The following is a 23,110-nucleotide window of genomic DNA, read 5'->3' as shown; positions in this document are numbered from 1 at the left end:
AGAATGGAGAAAAGTTAAGACAGCAAATCAAAACTGACAGCTGCAGGCCTTAAATATCCTAACATAAACTCTTATAAATAACAGTTTCAAAAGTAAAGCTATTAAAAATGAAAGCTCATGATTAACATACACAAAACCCAGCACTAAGTCCATTTTGAAAGAAGGTCATTTTGTCAAAAAAGCATTCTGCTGTGGCAATGAATGTAGAGTGTACAAGCCAGGGCTATTTGTGGTTCTCAGTGTGGACTAGTTTAGTGGGACTGACCAGAAACACTTACTTGTCAGTGGAATAAAAGATTCTTCTGTGGTTTGTAGCCTCCACTTTAGTACCCCTACGTCACTGTTGACTGGGAACGACTTCTCTGGATTCTTCAAGCCAATTAGAGATTCTGCAGTGAAAAGTTTTTTATCCACATTTGGATGGGTCTAAAATAAGAAGGAAGAGAAAACTTCTGAGTTTCAGGCATTATGAGACAGGAAATAGGGGTGCCTGGTGGCTTAGTCAGTTAAGCGTCCAGCTCTCGATTTCAACTCAGGTCATGATCTCACAGTTCTTGAGACTGAGCTTTCAGCCAGAGCCTATGTCTCTGCTTTCAGCCAGAGCCTGCTTGGGATCCTCTCTCTCCCTGTCTTTCTGCCCCTCCCCCACTCATGCTCATTCTCTCTTTCAAAATAATAAACATGAAAAAAAAAAAACCCAGAAATTTATGTTAAAAAAAAAAAGAAAAGAAAAGAAATTCCTTCTGGTCTTACATGGCCCATAATCTAAATATCTAAGATAGAATACCATGGGGTACCTGGCCAGGTCAGTTGGTGGAGCATGCAACTCTTGATCTCAGGGTTGTGAGTTCAAGTCCATGTTGGGTATAGAAATTACTTAAAAATAAAATCTTATAAATAAATAAATAGAAGAGAAGAGAATAGGAGTACCTAAACAATGCCAATTCCTTTTGATTTGAAGAAAAATTTCCCTTCTTTGAAGAATTTTAAAAAGATTTAAGACATTTTAAAAGTAATAATTAAAATAATTTCAAGTCTAAACTATTTTGTTTGTAATTGAACAAGTTAATAACTTTGTAATTGAAAAAAGTTAAATACATTCAACCAAGTCCTTTCTAAAAATACTTCACAGGAAGCAACATCATGGGAGAGCCAGGCAAGCCAAGTAGAAGACTAAGGTTAGATGCTGATCAGTTGCCAGGGTCAGATATGAGTCCTGGCCTTATAGTCAGCAGGCAGGAGAAGGAAAAGTTCTGTTGAAAGGTTAGCTGCAATCTTGCCAAGAGCACTCAAGTTGTTAAAATTCAGGCCATGTAAGATGGACTACAGAAATCATATTAATGGGGCGCCTGAATAGCACAGTCAGTTAAACATCCAACTCTTGATTCTGGCTCAGGTCATGATCTCAGAGCTTGCAGAGTTTGATGCCCCGCATGGGCTCTGTGCTGACAGTGCCAGAGCCTGCTTGAGATTCTCCCTCTTTCTCGCCCCTCCCCGGCTCACACTCTCAGTCTCTCTCTCAAAAAATAAATAAATAAACTTTAAAAAGAAATCAGGGGCACCTGGGTGGCTCAGTCGGTTAAGTGTCCGACATCAGCTCAGGTCACGATCTCAATTTGTGGGTTCGAGCCCCACATCGGGCTCTGTGCTGACAGCTCAGAGCCTGGAGCCTGCCTCGGATTCTGTGTCTCCCTCTCTCTCTGCCCCTCCCCCCAAAATAAATAAATATATAATATAAAAAAAAGAAAAAAGAAATGTTTTCTGTGTTCTATGGTTCAAAGGAGAAACTCCAGTTGACTCCCTTATCCAAAACCTCTCCACACCTGTAGCTGCACCCCCTTCTTATCTTCATTCTCTACATGAAGACGAATTCGGCCAAACTTATCGTCTGAGATCCTAAGCATGATCATGCCATGCAATTCCATATTCTGCAATCCTCCATCTCGGCCACAGGTGAGTGTGATCTTTTCCTCAATCTTCATGTGCACACTGTAGGGAAAAAGTAATAAAATCTGTTCAGAAAAGCAGGAACCAGAATTCCCTTTCTCCAGGGTTTAATGGTAATGAGCCATCAACAAGTTATTTTAAGGTGCTACTGCTGTACGTACAAAATTTAAAGCACTAGGGGCGCCTGGGTGGCACAGTCGGTTGAGCGTCCAACTTCAGCCAGGTCACGATTCTCGCGGCCCGTGAGTTCGAGCCCCGCGTCGGGCTCTGGGCTGATGGCTCGGAGCCTGGAGCCTGTTTCCAATTCTGTGTCTCCCTCTCTCTCTGCCCCTCCCCCGTTCATGCTCTGTCTCTCTCTGTCCCAAAAATAAATAAACGTTGAAAAAAATTTTTTTTTTCAAAATTTAAAGCACTAGATTCAGCCCACAAAGTCTCAGCTGTGCAAACAATGTCATTCACTAAAGAAAGGGTTATAATAGCAGAAGTATGGAAATAACTCAAGTGTCTATCAGGAGGGAACTGCTTAAACACATAAAGGTACGTCCACAAAAATGAACACTGCTGTGAAGAAAGGGGGCAACAACTGAAAATGCTTTTCATTTGAAAATAATTTCAACAATGAAAAAAATTAAAATTATACCAGAAATACATTTATACACTTTTTAAATGCTGTTAACGTTTTGCCCCACCGTCTGTTTTATCATTTGCATACTCTCTACAACTATTATTTGATTTCTTTTCCTGAACCATTTAGAGGCAGATTATACATACCATGGCCCTTTAGCCCTAAACACTTCACAGTATTGCAAGAATAGGATATTCTCTTACATAACCAAAGTACACATTAACTTCGTAAACGAACACTGATACTTTGTTTAATCTACCAACCATATGCCAATTTTGTCAGCTGACCTAATAATGTCCTTTAAAGTTGTACAAGATCCAGTTTAGGATAAAGTCTTACATTTAGATGTCACGTCTTTATAGCTTCAAATAAGGATATTCTCATCTCCACAATAATTAAGTGAAAAAAGCAACTGGAAAATGTACCTAGTATGTTATTACCACTTACATATAAAAAGAAAAAAAATACATATATTTTTATTCATCTACATATAGAGTATACTCCTCAGAATACAAGAAGAAACTAATACTAGTTGCCTCCGAAAAGACAAACTTGCCTGGCTGGGTGGGACAAAGACTTTTAATTGTAACACTCTTTGAACCTTTTGAATTTTGAACTATATGAATGTATAACCTAACACAAAAAAAATAAGTGAAACAAAAAGTGCTGCCTCTCTGGGCAATTACGAAGCACAAACTATCCATATCCTTTACTACAACTATTTTTAACTGGGTGAACTGCAGAAGCTAAGAAGAATATTCTGGCATCCTATTTTGTTCTCTGTTCCACCACAGAAGTCTTCCCAGAAACAGAGGAATGAGACTCAAGACCACAAAGGAGCGCATCTTTAAATAGCGCAGGGGCCCATGCGTCTTCACAAGAGTCTGCTCCGTGCTCAGCAAGTATTTCATCATTTAGCAAAGAACCTCGAGCCCTCTCTAATACATGACAGTTTCCAGCATCTTTTTAAAATAGTGTCACACCCTAAGCAACCACCAGGAATAGCAAAGGAGCTTTAGCGATTTAAGAGATTTACCCCAATGTATCCCTGTTCATTTCATACAGAAAAGGATATACAAAACACTCCTCTTTCATGCACACCTGATAAAAGTATCCTCCCAGACTCATCTTTCACTTGACCCCAAAACCATCAGCAACAGTAGAAGGTCTGGGCTTCAAGACAAGAAATCTGAGTCATGAATATGTGAACTTGGTAACTAAAAATGTTACCAACCAATCCTTAGATCAGAAACAAATCAAAATATTCTATACTGAGTTTAAGTACTGAAAAGGCAAACGAAGTTAATTTGCTATTAAAGATATTTATACATTTCGTATTAAAGATTGGTTCTCCTGAAAGTTTAATTAGAAGAAGACATGCCAAAATACAGTGTAGGGCTGCTACACCTCTAGCTAATTCAAGTCCACTTTTTTTTTTAAATATGGAAGCTTCTCAAATTTGCGTGTCATCCTTGCACAGAGGCCATGCTCATCTTCTCTGTACCGTTCCTATTTGAGTTTATGTGCTGCCCAAGAGAGCACTAATTCAACTCCACTTTAAGAGACAAGGCACACACTAGGCATGAAGACAAGTTACTTATAAATTTAGCCAGCAGAGTTGATAAAAGGTAAGTTCTAAACTTCATAGGAAATAAATAGCTGAGAGCCACAGTTAAAATCACGGTTAAAAAAGAAAAGAAAAAAAAAGACCCCGTGCTAAAATCTGGAATATATTCTAAGTCTTTTTTTTTTTTTAACACTTTGATTTTAATATTATTTTTTTAATGTTTACTTATCTTGAGAGAGAAGGAGAGAGAGAGCAAGTGAGCGTGAGCAAGGGAGGGGTAGAGAGAGAGGGAGAGAGAAAGAATCCCAAGCAGGGTCCACGCTGTCGTCACAGAACCCAACCCGGAGCTCAATCTCACGAACCATGAGATCAGGACCTGAGCCAAAATCAAGAGTCAGAAGTTTAACCAACTGAGCCAACCAGGTGTCCCTAAAATATATCCTAAGTCTTTTAAATTCTAGAAAAACTAAAAGTCACATAAAGAATTTGTAATGCGCTAAAATAAACATTTTTAAATATATGGTCTGTTCTTACTGAAAAAGTTACTACTCACCTTTCCATATTAATGGGTGGAGCATGCACTTTGGTTGCATCAGAAGTCCGCTTGCCCATATTGGAGGACATGATAGTTTCACCTTCAGATTTCAATTTGTCTACAAAATTATCTACTTCCTTCCCTTTGGCTCCAAGTTTCAAAGCCTTGCTGGGGCCTGAAGGCCTAAGTGGAAGAATAAGAAATAACAAAGTAAGAAAAAACATACACATGATTTTTAAAAATTAGTGAATGAGTAACCCCATATCATTGAAGCTTTCCCTAAAGCTGTTCTTTAAGAGGCATGTGCAGATCTCAAGGGAAAAATCAAAGTATCCTAGGGTTTAGTGGAGAATTAGACTATTCCCTGCCCAAACTGGCAGCTGAGTCACTATTAATATGTAAGCTTCAAGTACCTAAAGAGCAAAGGTACATTTATGTAAGCATGCATGATCAGATGAAAACTTTGTACTTTTCGTCCGGATAAATACACCTGTGCATAAACCGTTGCACATAGTACTTTCAGGTAGTTCAGATTCTCCCTGAAAGCCATTCACACTTAGATTAAAAAATGCTCCATAAACAGTTAAATAGCCCCTTCTTTCCCAAAATAAGGCAACTCTCATGGTATAATTTGTAAAAGAACTCTTTAACACAAAAATGCTCTACCTTCAGATTTCTCCTTTATCCCTTTATTATGTAGCCAATGTAGCCAAATTTAATATTACATCTTACTTCATCAAGTCATTCATAATTTCAACTTGCCAGAAATCAGTTATCACTCCACAACACACACATACAGCCTTCATCTGCCATTCTAGGGTTGCTGGTGATACACTGGACTATACCTGGCTGGTGCAGGTGCCACTTTTGGTTTATCGGTTTCAATGATGGTCTCTGTGATCATGGCAGCTGTGCTGCCTCCAGATACTGCAGAGCTTCCAAATCCTCCAAATCCTGGTGCTTTTTTGCCCTGCCTCTCTGCATCTCTTCGGGCCTGTTGTAATTCCTTTGCTTTACGCCGCATCTCAGCCTTGGCTTCACGTTCTTGAGTCTACACAAAGAGACATCCATGGATGTGGCTTTGAATATAGGAAAATCAAAATACTAAAAGCCTAAAAGAAAGACACACGAACAAGAATTCCCAAAGAAGACCCTATTTACCTCTCTAACTGCTCTGAACACCTTCTCCTCGTGAGAATCCATTTCCGTGAAGGTTCTAATCTGTGCCAGGTTAACATTCTCCCGGTATCCCAGGGCAACGATTTCATCAAAAGCAAAAATTAAATCAAAACAGTGTTCAGATATTTCATTCTCCTCTAAGGCTCGGCAATACTCAGGTATCTAATAGTGGACAGCAATGAAAAGAGATTTAAGATCTATCAGCATTTATGTTTCCCAAGTCTTATTCTTTAAAGTACACATATTAAAAAAAAGTAAAATAAAATACACAGATTTCAATAATCCTGAATCCCTCTGTTAGATCCTCTACCCTTTCTTTTAAGCAAGACTTTGGCATAAAGTGTGTGTGTGTGTGTGTGTGTGTGTGTGTGTGTGTGTGCGCGCGCGCATGTTGTATTGTATTGTGTTATATCAATAAGTCTTATCTGGGGCACCTGGCTGGCTCAGTAGATAGAGCATGCAACTCGATCTTAGGGTTGTTAAGTTTGAACCCCATGGTGGGTGTAGAGATAACTTAAAAATAAAATCTTAAAAAATAAATAGGGGCGCCTGGGTGGCTTAGGCGAATTAAGCAGCTAACCTTTTTTTTTAATGTTTATTTTTATAGAGTGTGTGTGCACACTCTCTCTTAAAATAAATATTTAAATAGATAAATAAATCTTATCTGATAAACATGATCTAAAAATATGGACACACAAGTGTCAGAACCACAAAAACAGATCGAAGCAACCACTTAAGGTCTGTGAAAGGAAAGATCAGTTTGCACATTCTCTTTTGGGATACTTAGTCTAGGAGGGCACAAAGTGTTTGCTGAATGAATAGGGAAGAAGCTGTAGCAATAAACTGCTGGGGTAGGGGTGGGAGGCATGCGGCATGCAAACTGATAAATAGCAGCTGCTTTGGGGGATAAACAGTTTCATAGGGAAAATTCAAAGCAGAAAACTATAACCCACCATTACAAAAGGACTCTTACCACTCTTGAGAAAAGCCTTAGGGTCTCCAGATCTTCTAAGATGTTACTGTTTTTGGTAGTGATCAGCACCATATACAGTTTCTCCATAGGCTGGTAGACATATCTTACACTCTCTGTTTCAACAAATGTATGCTGTTTTCCAGTGTTCATGAGCTTTGGAAACGCTGCTAACAAGCCCTCAATACGAGTTCGGGTCATCTCCACAAACTGTCGAGAAACAATAGCCTTTCCTGCTTTCGTGCAGACCGCTGCTGCCAACAGCACCTGCCAGGAACATACATGAAGTAAATACAAATTATTTCTTCAAATCTGTTTTCTTAGCATCCTCAGATCTTACACAGAATGCCACACTCAGTGACGTGACCTTCAAACTCTACTTCATTGTTCTTTTCATTCTAGTATGTAATTCATAAAGTAAAGCTACAATAGAGGAAAATGAAACTATCATTCCTATTTTTCAATACCATAGCTTAAGAAAAACTTAGTTAAAAAAACAAAACACCTTTTTCCAAGTCTACAAATATGTTTGTTAACAGATTCCCTAGAACTCAGAAACGGACTGCTCTTTGCTTTGGCAGACCCATGAAGAATAGTTAAAAACTTTTTCTAAGAACAGAAATCTCCACAGCAAAACAGGTCTGACCAGGATTAAAGGTTTAAAGGAAGCCCCTTGACCTTTCCTTTCATTTTTACCTAGAACATGGATCCAATCTAGTGAGTCTAAGTTGATCTTTTGCTCTTTGATTAATAACGTTCCCATCCCACACTATCTTACCTCCAGATATGTAAACAATCTGTAAAATGAGAAACTGAATGACTCAATGTTTTACACAGGTTGGGACTCCAATCAATGATCAAGACCTACAGCCTTTTCTCACAGTCTGGCATTCATTAAACAAAACAGCACCAAAAGAAGACGAAGAGACCTCAAAAGCCATTAGCAGGGGAGTAAGAAAATTAAGTACAGTATTAACCGTCTCTACAGTCCAGGAACCCAAGAATTCACAAATACAAGTAACAAAAGGACTATTTACACATTTCAGAAGCCTCAACGCTGGGATACAACATCTGAAATAGCAGTATCCCACTAATCAGACTTCGCAGCTTTACAGAAACTGCCGAATAAGCGAGCAACTTGAAGAAAAAACAATTTAGTCAATTCAAATATTCCTATAGTCTCAGTACATCAATAGAGTTCTATAACAATTAGATGAGAACACAATGTCCTTATGCACCAAGACTAGGTAATTAGGTTATTTGGGAGATAATTACCATCATGTTTATTTCTAAGCAGCTAGGTGAAAACAATTTATATTAGAGAAGTGTTTGGTCTATAGAGGTTCAGGGGCTCCTGGGTGGCTCAGTCAGTTGAGCGACAAACTCTTGATTTCATCTCAGGTCATGAGATCGAGCCCCGTGCTGGGCTCAGGGCTGCTGAGCATGGAGCCTGCATGAGATTCTTTTCTCTCTCTGTCCCCCCCCTGCACACACACATGAGCTCTCTCTCAAAATAAATAAGTAAACACTAAAAAAAAAAAAGGTGGGGGGGGCTTCAAATCTTCATGTTCACTTTAAGAAACTGCCCGGGCCATCAGGGTATGCACTGGAAAAGCCACTAAGTATCTGAATGATGTCATTTACAGAGCAATCTGTACCACTCTGTCACCACAAAGGTAGAGTTGGTAGGTGTGCCCAAGGCCAACCAGTGGGGCTGCACAAGGGTTGGTGGCCCAAAAAGAATACTGAATTTTTACTGTACATGCTTAAAAATGCACAGAGAAATGCTGAACTTAAGGGTTTAGACGTAGATTTTCTGATCACTGAGCACATCCAGGTGAACAAAGCCCCCAATATGGGGAGAACTTACAGAGCTCATGGTCAGATCTACCCATACATGAGCTCTCTCTGCCACACTGAGATGATACTTACTGAAAAAGAGGAGACTGTTCCTAAACCAGAAGAGGAGATTGCACAGAAGAAAAAAAAAAAACAAAAAAAAACAACAACAAAAAAAAAAAACAAACCCAGAAGAAACTGAAGAAACAAAGACTGATGGCCTGGGAGTCAATTCCGTATAAAATAAGTGCAAATATGGGGTGCCTGGTGGCTCAGTCGGTTGAGCCTCCGACTTCGGCTCAGGTCATTATCTCACAATTTTTGAGTTCAAGCCCCACATCAGGCTCTGAGCTGACAGCTGGGAGCCTGGAGCCTGTTTTGGATTCTGTATCTCCCTCTCTCTCTCTCTGCCCCTCCTCCACTCATGCTCTCTCTCTCTCTCTCTCTCCCCTTCAAAAATAAACATTAAAAACATACACATATATTTTAAAATAAATGTAAATAAAATTTAAAGTAGGGAAAAAATTTTTTTAAAAAATGTCCTAAATCATAAATACCCTCAGAAAAAAATCTTGTTTTGTAAATTACTTTTAAAAGGATCAAGAAAATATTTTTTTTCAGGGATTTTTATTTTTATTTATATTTTTCAATATATGAAATTTATTGTCAAATTGGTTTCCATACAACACCCAGTGCTCATCCCAAAAGGTGCCCTCCTCAATACCCATCACCCACTCTCCCCTCTCTCCCACCCCCCATCAACCCTCAGTTTGTTCTCAGTTTTTAAGAGTCTCTTATGCTTTGGCTCTCTCCCACTCTAACCTCTTTTTCTTTTCCTTCCCCTCCCCCATGGGTTTCTGTTAAGTTTCTCAGGATCCACATAAGAGTGAAAACATATGGTATCTGTCTTTCTCTGTATGGCTTATTTCACTTAGCATCACACTCTCCAGTTCCATCCACGTTGCTACAAAGGGCCATATTTTGTTCTTTCTCATTGCCATGTAGTACTCCATTGTGTATATAAACCACAATTTCTTTATCCATTCATCAGTTGATGGACATTTAGGCTCTTTCCATAATTTGGCTATTGTTGAGAGTGCTGCTACAAACATTGGGATACAGTGCCCCTATGCATCAGTACTCCTGTATCCCTTGGGTAAATTCCTAGCAGTGCTACTGCTGGGTCATAGGGTAGATCTATTTTTAATTTTTTGAGGAACCTCCAAACTGTTTTCCAGAGTGGCTGCACCAATTTGCATTCCCACCAACAGTGCAAGAGGGTTCCCGTTTCTCCACATCCTCTCTAGCATCTATAGTCTCCTGATTTGTTCATTTTGGCCACTCTGACTGGCGTGAGGTGATAATCTGAGTGTGGTTTTGATTTGTATTTCCCTGGTGAGGAGTGACGTTGAGCATCTTTTCATGTGCTTGTTGGCCATCCGGATGTCTTCTTTAGAGAAGTGTCTATTCATGTTTTCTGCCCATTTCAAGAAAATATTTTAGATAGTCACAGAGTATAAAAGTTTCCAGCTGATTACTTTAAGAATGGCAGGGGTGCCTGGCTGGCCCAGTCGATCAAGCGTCCAACTTAGGCTCAGGTATGATCTCACGGTTCAAGAGTTCGAGCCCTGAGTCAAGGCTGACAGTCGGGTGCTGACAGCTCAGAACCTGGAGCCTGCTTCGGATCCTGTGTCTCCCTCTCTCTGCTCCTCCCCCCCTCACCTCCCTCTCTAAAATAAAACAAGCATTAAATTTTTTTTTAAATGACAAATAATCTAGCTTAAAAGTCCAAAAACAGTTATTTTTCCCCAAATATTTATATATTTTAAAATAAATAGTTTTGCACTCAAAAAAAATCTATCTTTCATCAACACTGACCCCTTGGCCTTGGGAGGTTTTTGTCATCACCTACATATGAGGCAAAAAGATATACTGAAGGTAGTAAAGGATACCAGAAAAAGAAAAAAAATGCAAAATGATTATGACACATTTCTCAAAGGAAATTATCCATTCCATGTCTTTAACTTTATTTATTTATTTTGGCTATAGATTTTTACTTTTTAATTTGGTTTTATTAAGGTATGATTAACGTATAAAATTGTTAAGATATTTAAAGTGTGTATCGTGGCAATTCCATGTCTTTACATTAATCGTGTGAAATAAAGATTTCTTTAAATAAACGGAAGGGTAATTTTTGGTACACAAATAATGCTAATATTTTAATCTCTTTGTAGATGAAACTGACCTAAAATTATTACCAGGTCAAGAGTTATATTTGTACAGAAGGCCAAAACTAAATGTACTCAAGAAATTTCATTTCACATTTTTTTAAATTTTTTTAAATGTCTTATTTATTTTTGAGAGAAAGAGAGACAGAGCATGAATGAGGGAGGGGCACAGCAAGAGGGAGACACAGAATCCGAAGCAAACTCCAGGCTCTGAGCTGTCAGTACAGAGCCATGATGAGATCATGACCTGAGCCAAAGTCAGTGGCTCAACCAACTGAGCCACCCAGGTGCCCGTGATTTCACATTAATTTTTATCATAGGTTCATATTTCAACCATCTACAGATTTCTGGCAAAACAAACTTACTTTTTTCTTTTTCCTTTTTTAATTTTAGAGGGAGAGAGAGAGCGTGCGCACAAGTAGGGTAGAAGGGCAGAGGGAGAGAAAGAGAATCTTAAGCAGGTTCCATGCTGTGCATAGAGCCCAACCCAGGGCTCAATCCCATAAGTTACCTGGATCCTGGCCTGAGCCGAAATCAAGAGATGGACACTTGGGGCACCTGGGTGACTCAGTCGGTTAAGCGTTTGACTTTTGATTTTGGCTCAAGTCATGATCTCACTGTTGGTAGGATTGAGTCTCGAGTTGGGTTCTGCATTGGCAGCTCGGAACCTGCTTGGGATTCATTCTTTCTTTCTTTCTTTCTTTCTTTCTTTCTTTCTTTCTTTCTTTCTTTCTGCTTGGGATTCTTTCTTTCTTTCTTTCTTTCTTTCTTTCTTTCTTTCTTTCTTTCTCTCTCTCTCTCTCTCTCTCTCTTTCCTCTCTCTCTCTCTCTCCCCCCCTCCTCCTCCCCCCTCATCCTACTCATGCTTTCTCTCTCTCAAAATAAAATAAACATTAAGGAAAAAAAGAGTCCGACACTCTACCAACTGAGACACCCAGGCGCCCCTGGCAAAATAATTAAAAAGATAAAAACTTAGTCACTGTTTCAGCTTACTAATAAGGACAAGCAGATAAATCTCTGTACTGGTTCACTATTGGTTTACATGCCACGTATGTCCAAATAATAATATTTTTGCTCCAAAATGTCCCTCAGAAAAGAGCTGTACTGCATAAAAAAACTTGTACATCAATGTTCATAGCAGCATCATTCATAATGATGAAAATAAGCTAAAAAGAGAAAACCCAAAAATCTATCAACTGATGAATGGATAAACAAAGTGTATATCCATACAATGGAATATTAGTCATAAAAAGAAATGAAGAACATGCTACAACATGGATGAACTTTGAAAATATTGTGCTAAGTGAAAGAAACCAAACATAAAAGGCCACATCTTACATGCTTCCATTTATATGAAACATCCAGAATTGGCAAAACCAGAAACAGAAAGTTGATTAGTGGTTGCCAGGGGCTGGGAAAGGGGAAATGAGTGACTGCAAATGAGTACAGGGTTTCTCTTTGGGGTTATGAAAATGTTCTAAGTTTAGATAGTGGTGATGGTTGTACAACTTAGTGAACATACTAAAACATCTACTGAATGATATAAATTTAAAAGGCTAAATTTTATGGTATGTGATTTATATCTCAATTAAAAATAAAAAGAAGGGCAGGGGCGCCTGGTTGGCTCAGTAGATAGAGGATGCAGCTCATGATCTCAGTGTCATGAGTTCAAGCCCCATGTTGGGTATGGAGCCTACTTAAATTAAAATTTAAAAATTTAAAAAATTTGTTTTAATTAATAAAACAAAAAGGAGAGCAAACCCACAGATTAAGAGAGACTGAAGAAACCTGTCAACCAATCACAATATATAAATCTTATGTGACTCCTGATTCAAACTGTTAAAAAATGTAAAACAGGAAAATTTGAACAGTAAAAGAAGAGTGAATGATAATAAGGCATTACTGATAATTTTAAAGGTGTGATATATCAATTAAAATATTATACAGAGTGCCTGGTTGGCTCAGTCAGAAGAGTGTGTGACTCTTCATCTCAGAGTTGTGAGTTTGAGGCCACATCAGGTGTACAGATTACTTAAATAAAATTTAAAAAAAAAATGCATCCATTCCACACAGATAGAACTTAGGTAAAAACTAACACCAAAGGCAACACAAAAGGGACAAAGAAACAAAGAAACAAAAGGCAACTTGTAACCAGAAAGGTATATGCTGTGAATAGGAGCAAGTCACCTCCTTTATTTTTTTTAAATGTTTATTTATTTTGAAAAAAGAGAGACACAGGAGCAGGGGAGGAGCAGAGAAAGAGAGAGGGGGGGGAGAGAATCCCAAGCAGGCTCCGTGCTGTGAGCCCGGAGCCCAACACAGGGCTCTATCTCACCACTGTGAGGTCTTGACCTGAGCATAAATCAAGAGTGGGCCGTTTAACCAACAGAGCCCCCCAGGAACCCCCATCTACTTTGCTTTATTAATTGGGCTTGTCAAAGGCTATTTATAGATTGGTGGTCTCCATTTTAACATTATTATAAAAATAACTAAATGATTATTTATTGAACACCTACTATACACACCAGATGTTCTCCAGGAATACTAAGAGGAAACCAATTAGCATTCTTCCTTCCAAAAGCCTAGTAGGATCTTAAAAGGTCACATCACAAGAAAAACCATTTTGTAAGTAACTATCGTGAGGGATGTTAATTAGACTTATTGTAATGATCATTTCACAACATATACAAATATTGAATCATCATGCTGTACACCTGAAACTGATATAATGGTATATATCAATTATACCTCAATTTTATATTTTTAATGTTTATTTATTTTTGAGACACAGAGGGACAGAACGTGAGTGGGGGAGGGGCAGAGAGAGAGGGAGACATAGAATCTAAAGCAGGCTCCATGCTCCAAGCTGTCAGCACAGAGCCTGACACAGGGCTCGACCCCATGAACCATGAAATCATGACCTGAACCAAAGTCGGATGCTTAGCCGACTGAGCCAGCCAGGCGCCCTATTATACCTCAATTTCAGAAAAAAGCCTACAAGGGATAAGACACAAATAAGTGTAATAATGGGCAGAATGTGTTAAGTAACATACTCTGGGATTTCAAAGAGATTACTTCTAGTTGGTAAGATCAGGGATGACTTGGTGAAAGAAACAGCGCTTAAATCATGCTTTGATTAATTGGGGGAAGTTGAGTCTGTAAATATGAACAAACAGTGGAGTAAAACAGTAGGTAGGACCTAAGCAGAAGAGCTCTACTCTGAGACTCTCTGAGTCATTCCATTATACAGACACAAGCAAAACAAGGCTTCTGAAGTAGTACCAAAGTGCCCCACACTAAGTATGGCTCTAAACCTTGAAATACCCAAGACACCACAATCAGAGGGACCATGAAGTTAACACAGGTTTCTATTCACTATGTTATTCATGTCCCCTCTGGAAGGTATGGTCACCTCTAAACAAGATAAATTTAACCTGTTTTAAATTAGCATTCGTCTTCTTAAGTGCCTTGACATAATAAAGCTTCCCCTTCATATCAGTGTTCACCAATGTCAAACATTTACTTATTTTTTTTTCAATGTTTATATATTTTTTGTGAAAGCAAGACAGAGAGAGCGAGGGAGGGGGACAGACAGAATCCCAAGCAGGCTCCACGCCGTAAGTGTAGACAGAGCTCAACACAGGGCTCAGTCTCACAAACCATGAAATGATGACCTGGGCCAAAACCAACAGTCAAGACGCTTAAATGACTGGAGCCACCCAGGAGCCCCAACGTTTAACATTTATTAATTTTTTTTCAACGTTTATTTATTTTTGGGACAGAGAGAGACAGAGCATGAACAGGGGAGGGGCAGAGAGAGAGGGAGCCACCCAGGCGCCCCGTGTATACTGTATTTTAATAAATGTTTGGGGCGCCTGGGTGGCGCAGTCGGTTGAGCGTCCGACTTCGGCTCTCGTCACGATCTCGCGGTCCGTGAGTTCGAGCCCCGCGTCGGGCTCTGGGCTGATGGCTCAGAGCCTGGAGCCTGTTTCCGTTTCTGTGTCTCCCTCTCTCTCTGCCCCTCCCCTGTTCATGCTCTGTCTCTCTCTGTCCCAAAAATAAACGTTGAAAAAAATAATAATAAAATAAAATAAAATACAGTATACACAACAAGGTAAGTTAATTTTTCTGACTGTAATTTGATCTGATTTTCTTTGGGGAAGAATGAATAAATATGATTCTCTATAAAGTTGCTTTATTTATTTATTACATTTTTGGAAAAGAACATTTAGACCTAAAAGGACCTTTCAAGAGCCCGTGGTGGTTTTATAGATGTAAAAACTGAGGGCCCAAAAGTTAGATGACATCTCCAGGATTGTTGAAAACAAAACAACAACAAAAAACCATTAAGTTGAGCTTCGTCAAACAACTTTCTCTTAATAATACTTAAGATGGTTTGAGTATATTATCATTTGTGTTTGGATTAAATAACAACCCTCTTCTACCCAGATTTAACTACATGGATCAGAAAGTTCTTGGAGTAAAGAAACCTAAAGAATTAGTTTCTGTTCTGCCTCTGGCACTAATTATATATTGCATAAGTCACTTAATTGCTTCCCCAAAATAGAGGTTTATATGAAATCTACTGTGCCTTTGCATCTTTACAATTCTAAAGTTAAGCATTTGAAAATTTTATAGCAACTAAAAGTGTACAATACCCCCACTTTACACCCACTACTCCAGTAGCAATTACTTTGGAACAGTATTTTACATTAATATTAAGCTGCTAAAAGGCAAACTGCCTCATCAAAACAAATCATGTGTGTGCAGACAGAGCTGTGTCTGAGATAAGCTGCCATACCATGTCTTCATCCCCACCAGTGATAAAGGTCTGAGAATAACAGGTAGTGATCCACCATAAACACGCACAATTCCCTAAAGAAAAAAAGCTGAAGATTTCCTCGAACCTCTAGATGTTCCATATTCCTCACTCCCAGAACTAGGCAGTCACTTTTTCCTTTGTAAATGACTGCAATGATGTCATATACACATATACGTGATTCATGATCATATTAAGGCTAGTTTCTACAACTGTCAGAGAGGATCACTTTGTCTTTCCTGTTTGCATGAGGTAATTACAGAGAGAATCAGAGGGATGATTACAATAAAATCTACACCTCATACAAAACCTAAAACTTGAAAGTTACTCAGTGAGAGTTTTAAGCTCATCCCAAGTTTCTTGTAGAGAATGAAAATAAAAGGACATTGTTCTCACTTTCGGCAGTAAAAACTTTCTACCTGAAGAATAAACAGTTGACAAATCAACAGAAACTCAAGAACTTTTTTCTTCTTTGCTGTACTCTCAAACAACAATCAAAAAGATACATAAAGAAAACAAAGGCTGTGCAGCTGCTATGTTATATACAAAGGTAAATAAAAGCAATAATAACCGCCTAGTTGGGGACTGTTATTACTATGTAGGATTTCAGTTTCTCCCTCATTATGTGCAGATCATTCACAGGAACCCAAATCTAGCTTTCTAATAACTAATGACTTCTGGAACGGAATGTCATCATTCATATTCAATATGTCCAGTCTAGTTTACTCATTGCTATCCTGAGTGAATAAAACAGCATTCTGTAAGTAACCAAAGATTTTACAGACTGTTGCTACCATGAGACTTCATATCAAGTTTATGCAATTCTAAATTTATTAAGACAAAGAACGGACCATACTATCTAACAAATGTTAAGAAAATAAGAACATGTTCTCATTAATTTGCAGAAAACTAGAAAGAAGATCTAATCAAAAGATGCCCTTTTTTGTACTTCACTTCATGACAAAGTCATCATAAGCCATTTGTTTCTGCATTTGTTCATTTATTTCCCCTACTAGGACTTCCTAATATGGGACATTTTGCATTAACTTCTTTGCATTAACAAAGGAAATTTATTTTTCAAAAATCAACATTTATTATACCTAAAACTGTCAATACTGTGTGTCAACTTTAAAACTTTGAAAAAAAGAAAAACAGGAAAATGACATACCTACAACCCTCCCACCAACATTTATGTACTGATATCTTCAACTTACTCTGAAATGCATTTAAAAAATTAAAAATTAAAAAAAAAAAGGTGGAGAGAGGGATGGATGGATGATTAAATGAGCAATAAAATAAACATAGAGAAATGTTAATTATAGAATCTAGCTGCTGATGGGGCGCCTGGCTGGCTCAGTCAGTGGAGCATGAGACTCTTGATCTTGGGGTTGTAAGTTCAAGCCTGCACTGGCTGTAGAAATTACTTAAAAATAAAATCTTAAAAAAAAAAAAATGTGGGTGAAATAACTGTGAAGTTATTTCAACTTTCCTAGATGTTTGAAAGTTTTATAATAAAATGCTGAGGAAAAATCATCTTTCAGAAGTTCTGATACAACTTTTAGACAGAATAAATCTTACAAAACGTGACCTATTTGGACATTTCTACTATCTAGGAATCTTTTAGTAAAAGAATAAGACCCAAAAACATTATACAGAAATAATACTTAATAATTTCTTAACACTCAGCAGAGCAGAATATACTGAGATAAGTTTTTCTCCAGAGTACACCAATCTGTGGGTATCTGGCTCTTGCCAAGTCCCATATGATTTTTTAAAATATGCATATTTAAATATGACACAACTGTATGTATATGCACATATTCAAATAACATGCAAAATTTATTTTTATGTTTATCATTCAATACCTAAGGCTTTATCACCTCTCAGTTATCAATGAATTAAAAATATTAAGTTCCAGGGCGACTGGGCGTCTCAGTCAGTTGAGCATCCAACTCATGGTATTGGCTCGGGTCACCATCTCACGATTCATGAGTTTGAGCCCCACGTCGGGCTCTTCGCTGATGGTGTGGTGCCTGCTTGGAATCTGGTCTCTCCTCCCCTTTGACCCTCACCTGCTTGTGCTCTCTCTTATATTAAGTTCCAAAAACTTTTCAACAAACACGATTTTTGTAAAGACTATCTGTATTTGGTTTATGTACTACAAGACTTTAATTTTGCTATTAAAATTATAATATGCTCTAAAATGCACTAAATACACCCAGGATGTAAACAGCCAAGGAATTTAAGAATCCCTATCCCAATATTGAGCCTCCTAGTGGAAATGAAAAACGGGAGTTTTTGAAACATTTATGTCCAACAGTAAAGCTTATGAGGCAAACCTTCTGGGTGCGATTTATTTGCCTGAAGCTGAAAACAAAAATCCTTCAGTGGTTTAAAAAACCAAGCATGAATCCTACCCCTCCACCATCCAAGTTCTCATCTAAAAACGCTGTCAACAGAACTGAATAGGATTGGCACCAAACTATACCGTCACCTCTCAAGTGTGTAGGAAGATGCTTTAAACCAATTAATGAATTGACGGAATAAAAAAAAATCCTTCAAAAGATTTAAGAGCATAAAGTACACCAAGTCACTAGCTCATCTGGAACCAAAGAATTTCTCCTACTTCATAAATATCCACAAACTGTAGTGATAAAGCAAGATTTCGTGCTGTCAGCACTGTTTTGTCCCATCCTCAAACACATTAATCTTCCCCGTCTCTACAATAGATGAGAACATGAAGATCACGCATCTGAAGGCAAGGAACATCTGAAGAAGGGTGCAACCCCTTCTTGTCCCCCCCCCCCCCCCCGTGAGAGTTCCGATTACGATGTGCCACCTACACATTTTACTTCGTTAAGTTCCTTGAAAACAGAAAGCCTGTGTTCTCTTATTACTCGCTCACATCTCCCTAACGCCCCATACACGGCATGTACTGGGTAACACTGACAAACGGACACACCTAAATTCTGTAGAAGTAGCGAAAGGTCTCAGGGACACCTGGGTCCTACAAAGTAACGTCACAAGTTCCTCCTTCCTGTTCCATCTTCCTTTCGAACTTTCCTCTATTTCCCCCTTCCGAACAAACAAAAGAAGTCCTGAACACCAATGGGTTTGGATTCCGAGTATCAAGGGCCTACCAAACCCCGGGGATGAGGAGAGAGCCGATTACCGAAGAAAGGGAGCCCCCCCCACCCCCCCAGAGGAGACCAGCCTGCAGAGCCCGGCCCCCAGGGAACCCTCTGGACACTAGCACCGAGGTCTGCAGCGAGACGGTCTAAGCCACAACACTACGCGGTTCTCGAACAGCAACACCCCGGGCCCAGAAGACGAGGGTGCCCAGCTGGGCAGGGAGAAGGGGTGTGGGCGCAACGGGAAAGGGACGGCAGGCAGGTCCGTCGGATCTCCTGGGAGGTCGGGCACAGGGCAGGGAAGTCCACACGGCTCCCCGAGCCCCGAGGGAAGTGTCCGGCTCCAGGCCCCCTGGGCGGGACTCCTCTGGCCCCAGCACCAGGCCGTCTGGCAGGGACAACGGGCAAGGGAAGCAGACCCCGGCAATTCGGACCGGCTCGGATCTTACCATGGTGAGGACGGTGATGGGGCTCACTCGCGCTTCCGGCTCCACTGGGGCTGGGGTCAGGGGAAGGGGAGCACCGGCCGCTCCGGACCTGCCGCCCCCCTGTCAGGAGCCGCTGCCGCTTCGCCTCTTGCCAAGATGGCGGCCTCGAGCCACGTCTCCAACCGGAAATGGCGCGGGTCAAAGGGCGGAGGGCGGGGCGCCGTGGGGTGGGGATGTGCAGTACCCGGCTGCTGGGCAGGTTTTGCCAAGGAGGTATAGGAGGCTCACGCTACAGCTCCGAAAGCTCCTGTTTTCTGTGCTTTCGCAGATTGTCAGCGCGTTCGCTTAATTAGCAACACCTCTTACAGTTTATAAAGCTCTCGCAGCCACCGTATTATTTAATATACAAACTAACTGGTGTGCATAAGGGACTAGTATTCAGAATATATAAAGAACTCTTAGAACTCAGTAATAAAAATATGAGCTCATTTAAAAATGGGGACGACCCGGGTACCTGACTGGCTCAGTGCAAAGAGCATGCGGTTCTTGATCCTGGGGTTGTGAGCAGGAGCCCCACACTGGGTGTAGAAATGAGTTAAAAATAAATAAATAAATAAATAAATAAATAAGATAAATAAATAAAAATGGGCGAACTAGACAAGTCTCCACAGAAGACAAAAAGGGGTGCCTAGGTGGCTCAGTCAGTTGAGCTTCTGACTCTTGATTTTGGCTCAAGTCATGATCTCAGGATGGTGGGATCGAGCCCCATGTCAGGCTCTGTACTGACAGTACAGGGCCTGCTTAGGATTCTCTTCCTCCACCCCTCCCCTGCTTGTGTTGTCTTTCTCTCTCTCCCTCTCTCTCTCTCTCTCTCTCTCTCTCTCTGTCTCAAAAATAAACAAACTTTAAAAAAAAAAGTAAAAAAGATATACAAATGACCAATAAGCACACAAAAAGATGCTCAACATCCTTAGTTCTTAGGAAAATGCAAATCAAAATCACAGTGAGATACCACTTCACACCCACTAAGATGGCTATAACAATAAGTGTTGGTGAGAATGTGAAGAAATTAAAACCCTCTCCCAATGCTGGTGGAAATGTAAAATAGTGCAGATGCTTTGGAAAAAGAGTTTGGCGGTTTCTCAAAAATTAAACAGAGTTACCATATGATCCATCAATTTCACTCCTTGGTACATACTCAAGAGAATTAAAAACATATGTTCATACAAAAATTTGTACACCGATGTTCCTAGAAGCATCATTCATAATAGCCAAAAAGTGGAAACAATGCAAATGTCCATCAATAGATGAATGAATAGCAAAATGTGTCATATTAGTCATAAAAAGATAATGATACATGATATAACATGGATGAACCTGTTAAGTAAAGGAAACCAGTAACAAAACACCAGAGCTTATATTGGAAGACTTGCTCTGAACCTGTTCATTCCATTTATAGGAAATGTCCAGGGTAGGCAAGTCCATAGAGGTAGAAAGTAGCGTTGCAAGGGATTAGGAGAGGGAAGAAATGGGGAGGGAGGTTTGTTCTTTAAAGTGATGAAAATGTTTTGAAATTAGAGATGGTGGTTACACAATCTTGTGACGATACTAAAAACTAGATTGTACACTTTAAAAGGGAGAATTTTTATGGTTTGTAAGTTGTATCTTTATTTTGTTTATTTTTATTTTTTAATGTTTATTTATTTTTGAGAGAGAGAGCACGAGCAGAGGAGGGGCAGAGACAGAGGGAGACAGAGCATCTGAGCACAGAGCCTGATGCAGGGCTCAAACTCATGAACTGTGAGATCATGATCTGAGCCGAAGTCAGACACTCAACTGACTGAGCCGCCCAGGTCGCCCTGAGATTTTATTTTTAAATAAACATGGGGTTTGAACTTACAACCCCAAGACCAAGAGATCAAGAGTCATATGCTTTACTGACTGAGCTAGCCATGTACCCCTAAATCATATCTTTTTAAAAAGTGTTGTGTCGACTTTGGCTCAGGTCATGATCTCACAGTTCGTGGGTTTGATCCCCCATATCGGGCTCTGTGCTGACATCTCAGAGCCTGGAGCCTACTTCAGATTCTGTGTGTCTCTCTCTCCCTGCCCCTAACCTGCTCGCTCTCTCTCTCTCTCTCTCTCTCTCAAAAATAAAATAGACATTGAAAAAAATTTTTTAAGTGTGCAGGGGAAAAAAAGTGTGTGAGAAGCAGGGCTTATGCCCATTTTATAGATGAAGAAAATGACAAGTTTAGGAAATTTACACAAAGTTCTAAGCCAGTACGTAATGGAAATAAAACTCAAATCCAGTCTTCTGATTCTGTTGGCATTTCTCCCATGCCAAGGGTCAGACTCAGAGTATAGCTGATTCAGCAGTTGTTCCCTGCGTCCTTTATCATTTTGTCCCACGCTACTAGCTCAACTCTGCAGCACTCATCCACTGCGGCCATGGAAAAACAGCATTCTTTTATTGAGTGTTTATTTTGTGTCAGGTACTTTGCACATTATCTCTAGTCCTTTACAACAATCCAGATAAGGACACTGAGGATCAAAGAAGTTAAACACTTGCCCAAACTCAAACAGCCTGTAAATGATAGAGCCAGGATTGAAACCCCGGTTTCCTCATGATGACACTGCCCCCTTTTTACCTCTTGTTTATTCCTTAATACTTACTGAACACTTACAATGAGCCAGGTTTTACTCTAAAAGAAGGCTAAGAGGAAGAAGGTGGCCCTGGCCCCTGCTGTTGTGGAGAAACAGGAGGCCAAGAAGGTGGTCCCCTGTTTGAGAAAAGGTCCCAGGACTTTGGCACTGGACAGGACATCCAGCCCCAAAGGGACCTCACCTGCTTTGTCAAATGGCCCTCATCCATCTGGCTGCAGTAGCAAAGGGCTATTAAATATCAACATCTAAAAGTGCCTCCTGAGACTAACCAGTTCACTCAGGCCTTGGACCGCCAAACAGCTAGCTATTCAACTGCTTAAGCTGGCTCACAAATACAGACCAGAGACAAAGCAAGAAAAGAAGCAGAGGTTGTCAGCTCAGGCTGAGAAGAAAGCTTCAGGCAAAGGAGATTTCCCCACTAAGAGGCCTCCTGTCCTTCAAGCTGGGGTTAGTGATGTCACCATCTTGGGGGCACCTGGGTGGCTCAGCTGGTTAAGCGTCTGACTTTGGCTCAGGTCACGATCTCACAGTTCGTGAGTTGGAGCCCCACGTCGGGCTCTGTGCTGACAGCTCAGAACCTGGAGCCTGCTTCGGATTCTGTGTCTCCCTCTCTCTCTGCCCCTCCCCTAGTCACACTCTGCTCTCAAAAATGAATAAAAACACTGAAAAATTAAAAAAAATAGTGTCACCACCTTGGCGGAAAACAAGCTGCTGGTGATAGCACATGATGTGGATTCCATTGAGCTGGTCTTCTTCCTGCCAGCTCTGTGTTGTAAGACAGGGGTTCCCTACTGCATTATCAAGGGCAAGGCCAGGGTGAGGCATCCCGTCTACAGGAAGGCCTGCACCACTGTCACCTTCACGCCAGGTAACTTGGAAGACCAAGGAGCTCCGGCTAAGCTGGTGGAAGCCATCAGGACCCATTACAACAACAGATACGATGAGATCCACTGTCACTGGGGAGGTAACATCATGGGTCCAAAGTCAGCGGCTCCCATTGCCGAGTTGGAAAAGGCGAAGGCTAAAGAATTGGCCACCAAACTGGACTAAGTGGACGTTGTTGAACTTTCTGTACAGAAAAGTAATAACAAGTTCTCTTTCAGCCAGTGTCAAAAATAATAACAATAAGGGGCACCTGGGTGGGTAGGTATCTGACTCTTGGTTTTGGCTTAGGT

The 23,110-nt window shown here is 40.1% G+C and overlaps 1 protein-coding gene, 1 non-coding gene and 1 pseudogene across 2 annotated transcripts in view; 1 reads left to right on the top strand and 2 right to left on the bottom strand.

The window, feature by feature from the left end:
• The window catches only part of ARCN1 (archain 1), a 26,452-nt gene extending 7,006 nt beyond the window's left edge, over positions 1–19,446 (bottom strand). The window contains exons 1-7 of the mRNA XM_003992414.6: positions 19,290–19,446; positions 6,827–7,090; positions 5,836–6,015; positions 5,520–5,725; positions 4,693–4,857; positions 1,824–1,989; positions 279–426 (exon numbers count right to left, since the gene is read on the bottom strand). Of these exons, the coding sequence (XP_003992463.1) occupies positions 279–426; positions 1,824–1,989; positions 4,693–4,857; positions 5,520–5,725; positions 5,836–6,015; positions 6,827–7,090; positions 19,290–19,292 (1,132 nt within the window). The 5' untranslated portion in view covers positions 19,293–19,446. The remainder of the gene's footprint in view (positions 1–278; positions 427–1,823; positions 1,990–4,692; positions 4,858–5,519; positions 5,726–5,835; positions 6,016–6,826; positions 7,091–19,289) is intronic.
• On the bottom strand, positions 4,008–4,114 carry LOC111556908. Its single transcript, XR_002736613.1, has one exon. It is a non-coding gene; the product is annotated as a U6 spliceosomal RNA (small nuclear RNA).
• On the top strand, positions 19,425–23,110 carry LOC101083617 (annotated as a pseudogene).

The sequence above is a fragment of the Felis catus genome, chromosome D1 (assembly GCF_018350175.1).
Source record: "Felis catus isolate Fca126 chromosome D1, F.catus_Fca126_mat1.0, whole genome shotgun sequence".
Lineage (NCBI taxonomy): Eukaryota > Metazoa > Chordata > Mammalia > Carnivora > Felidae > Felis > Felis catus.
The sequence above is the reverse complement of the archived record's forward strand: the minus strand, read 5'-3'. Positions and strand labels throughout refer to the sequence as shown.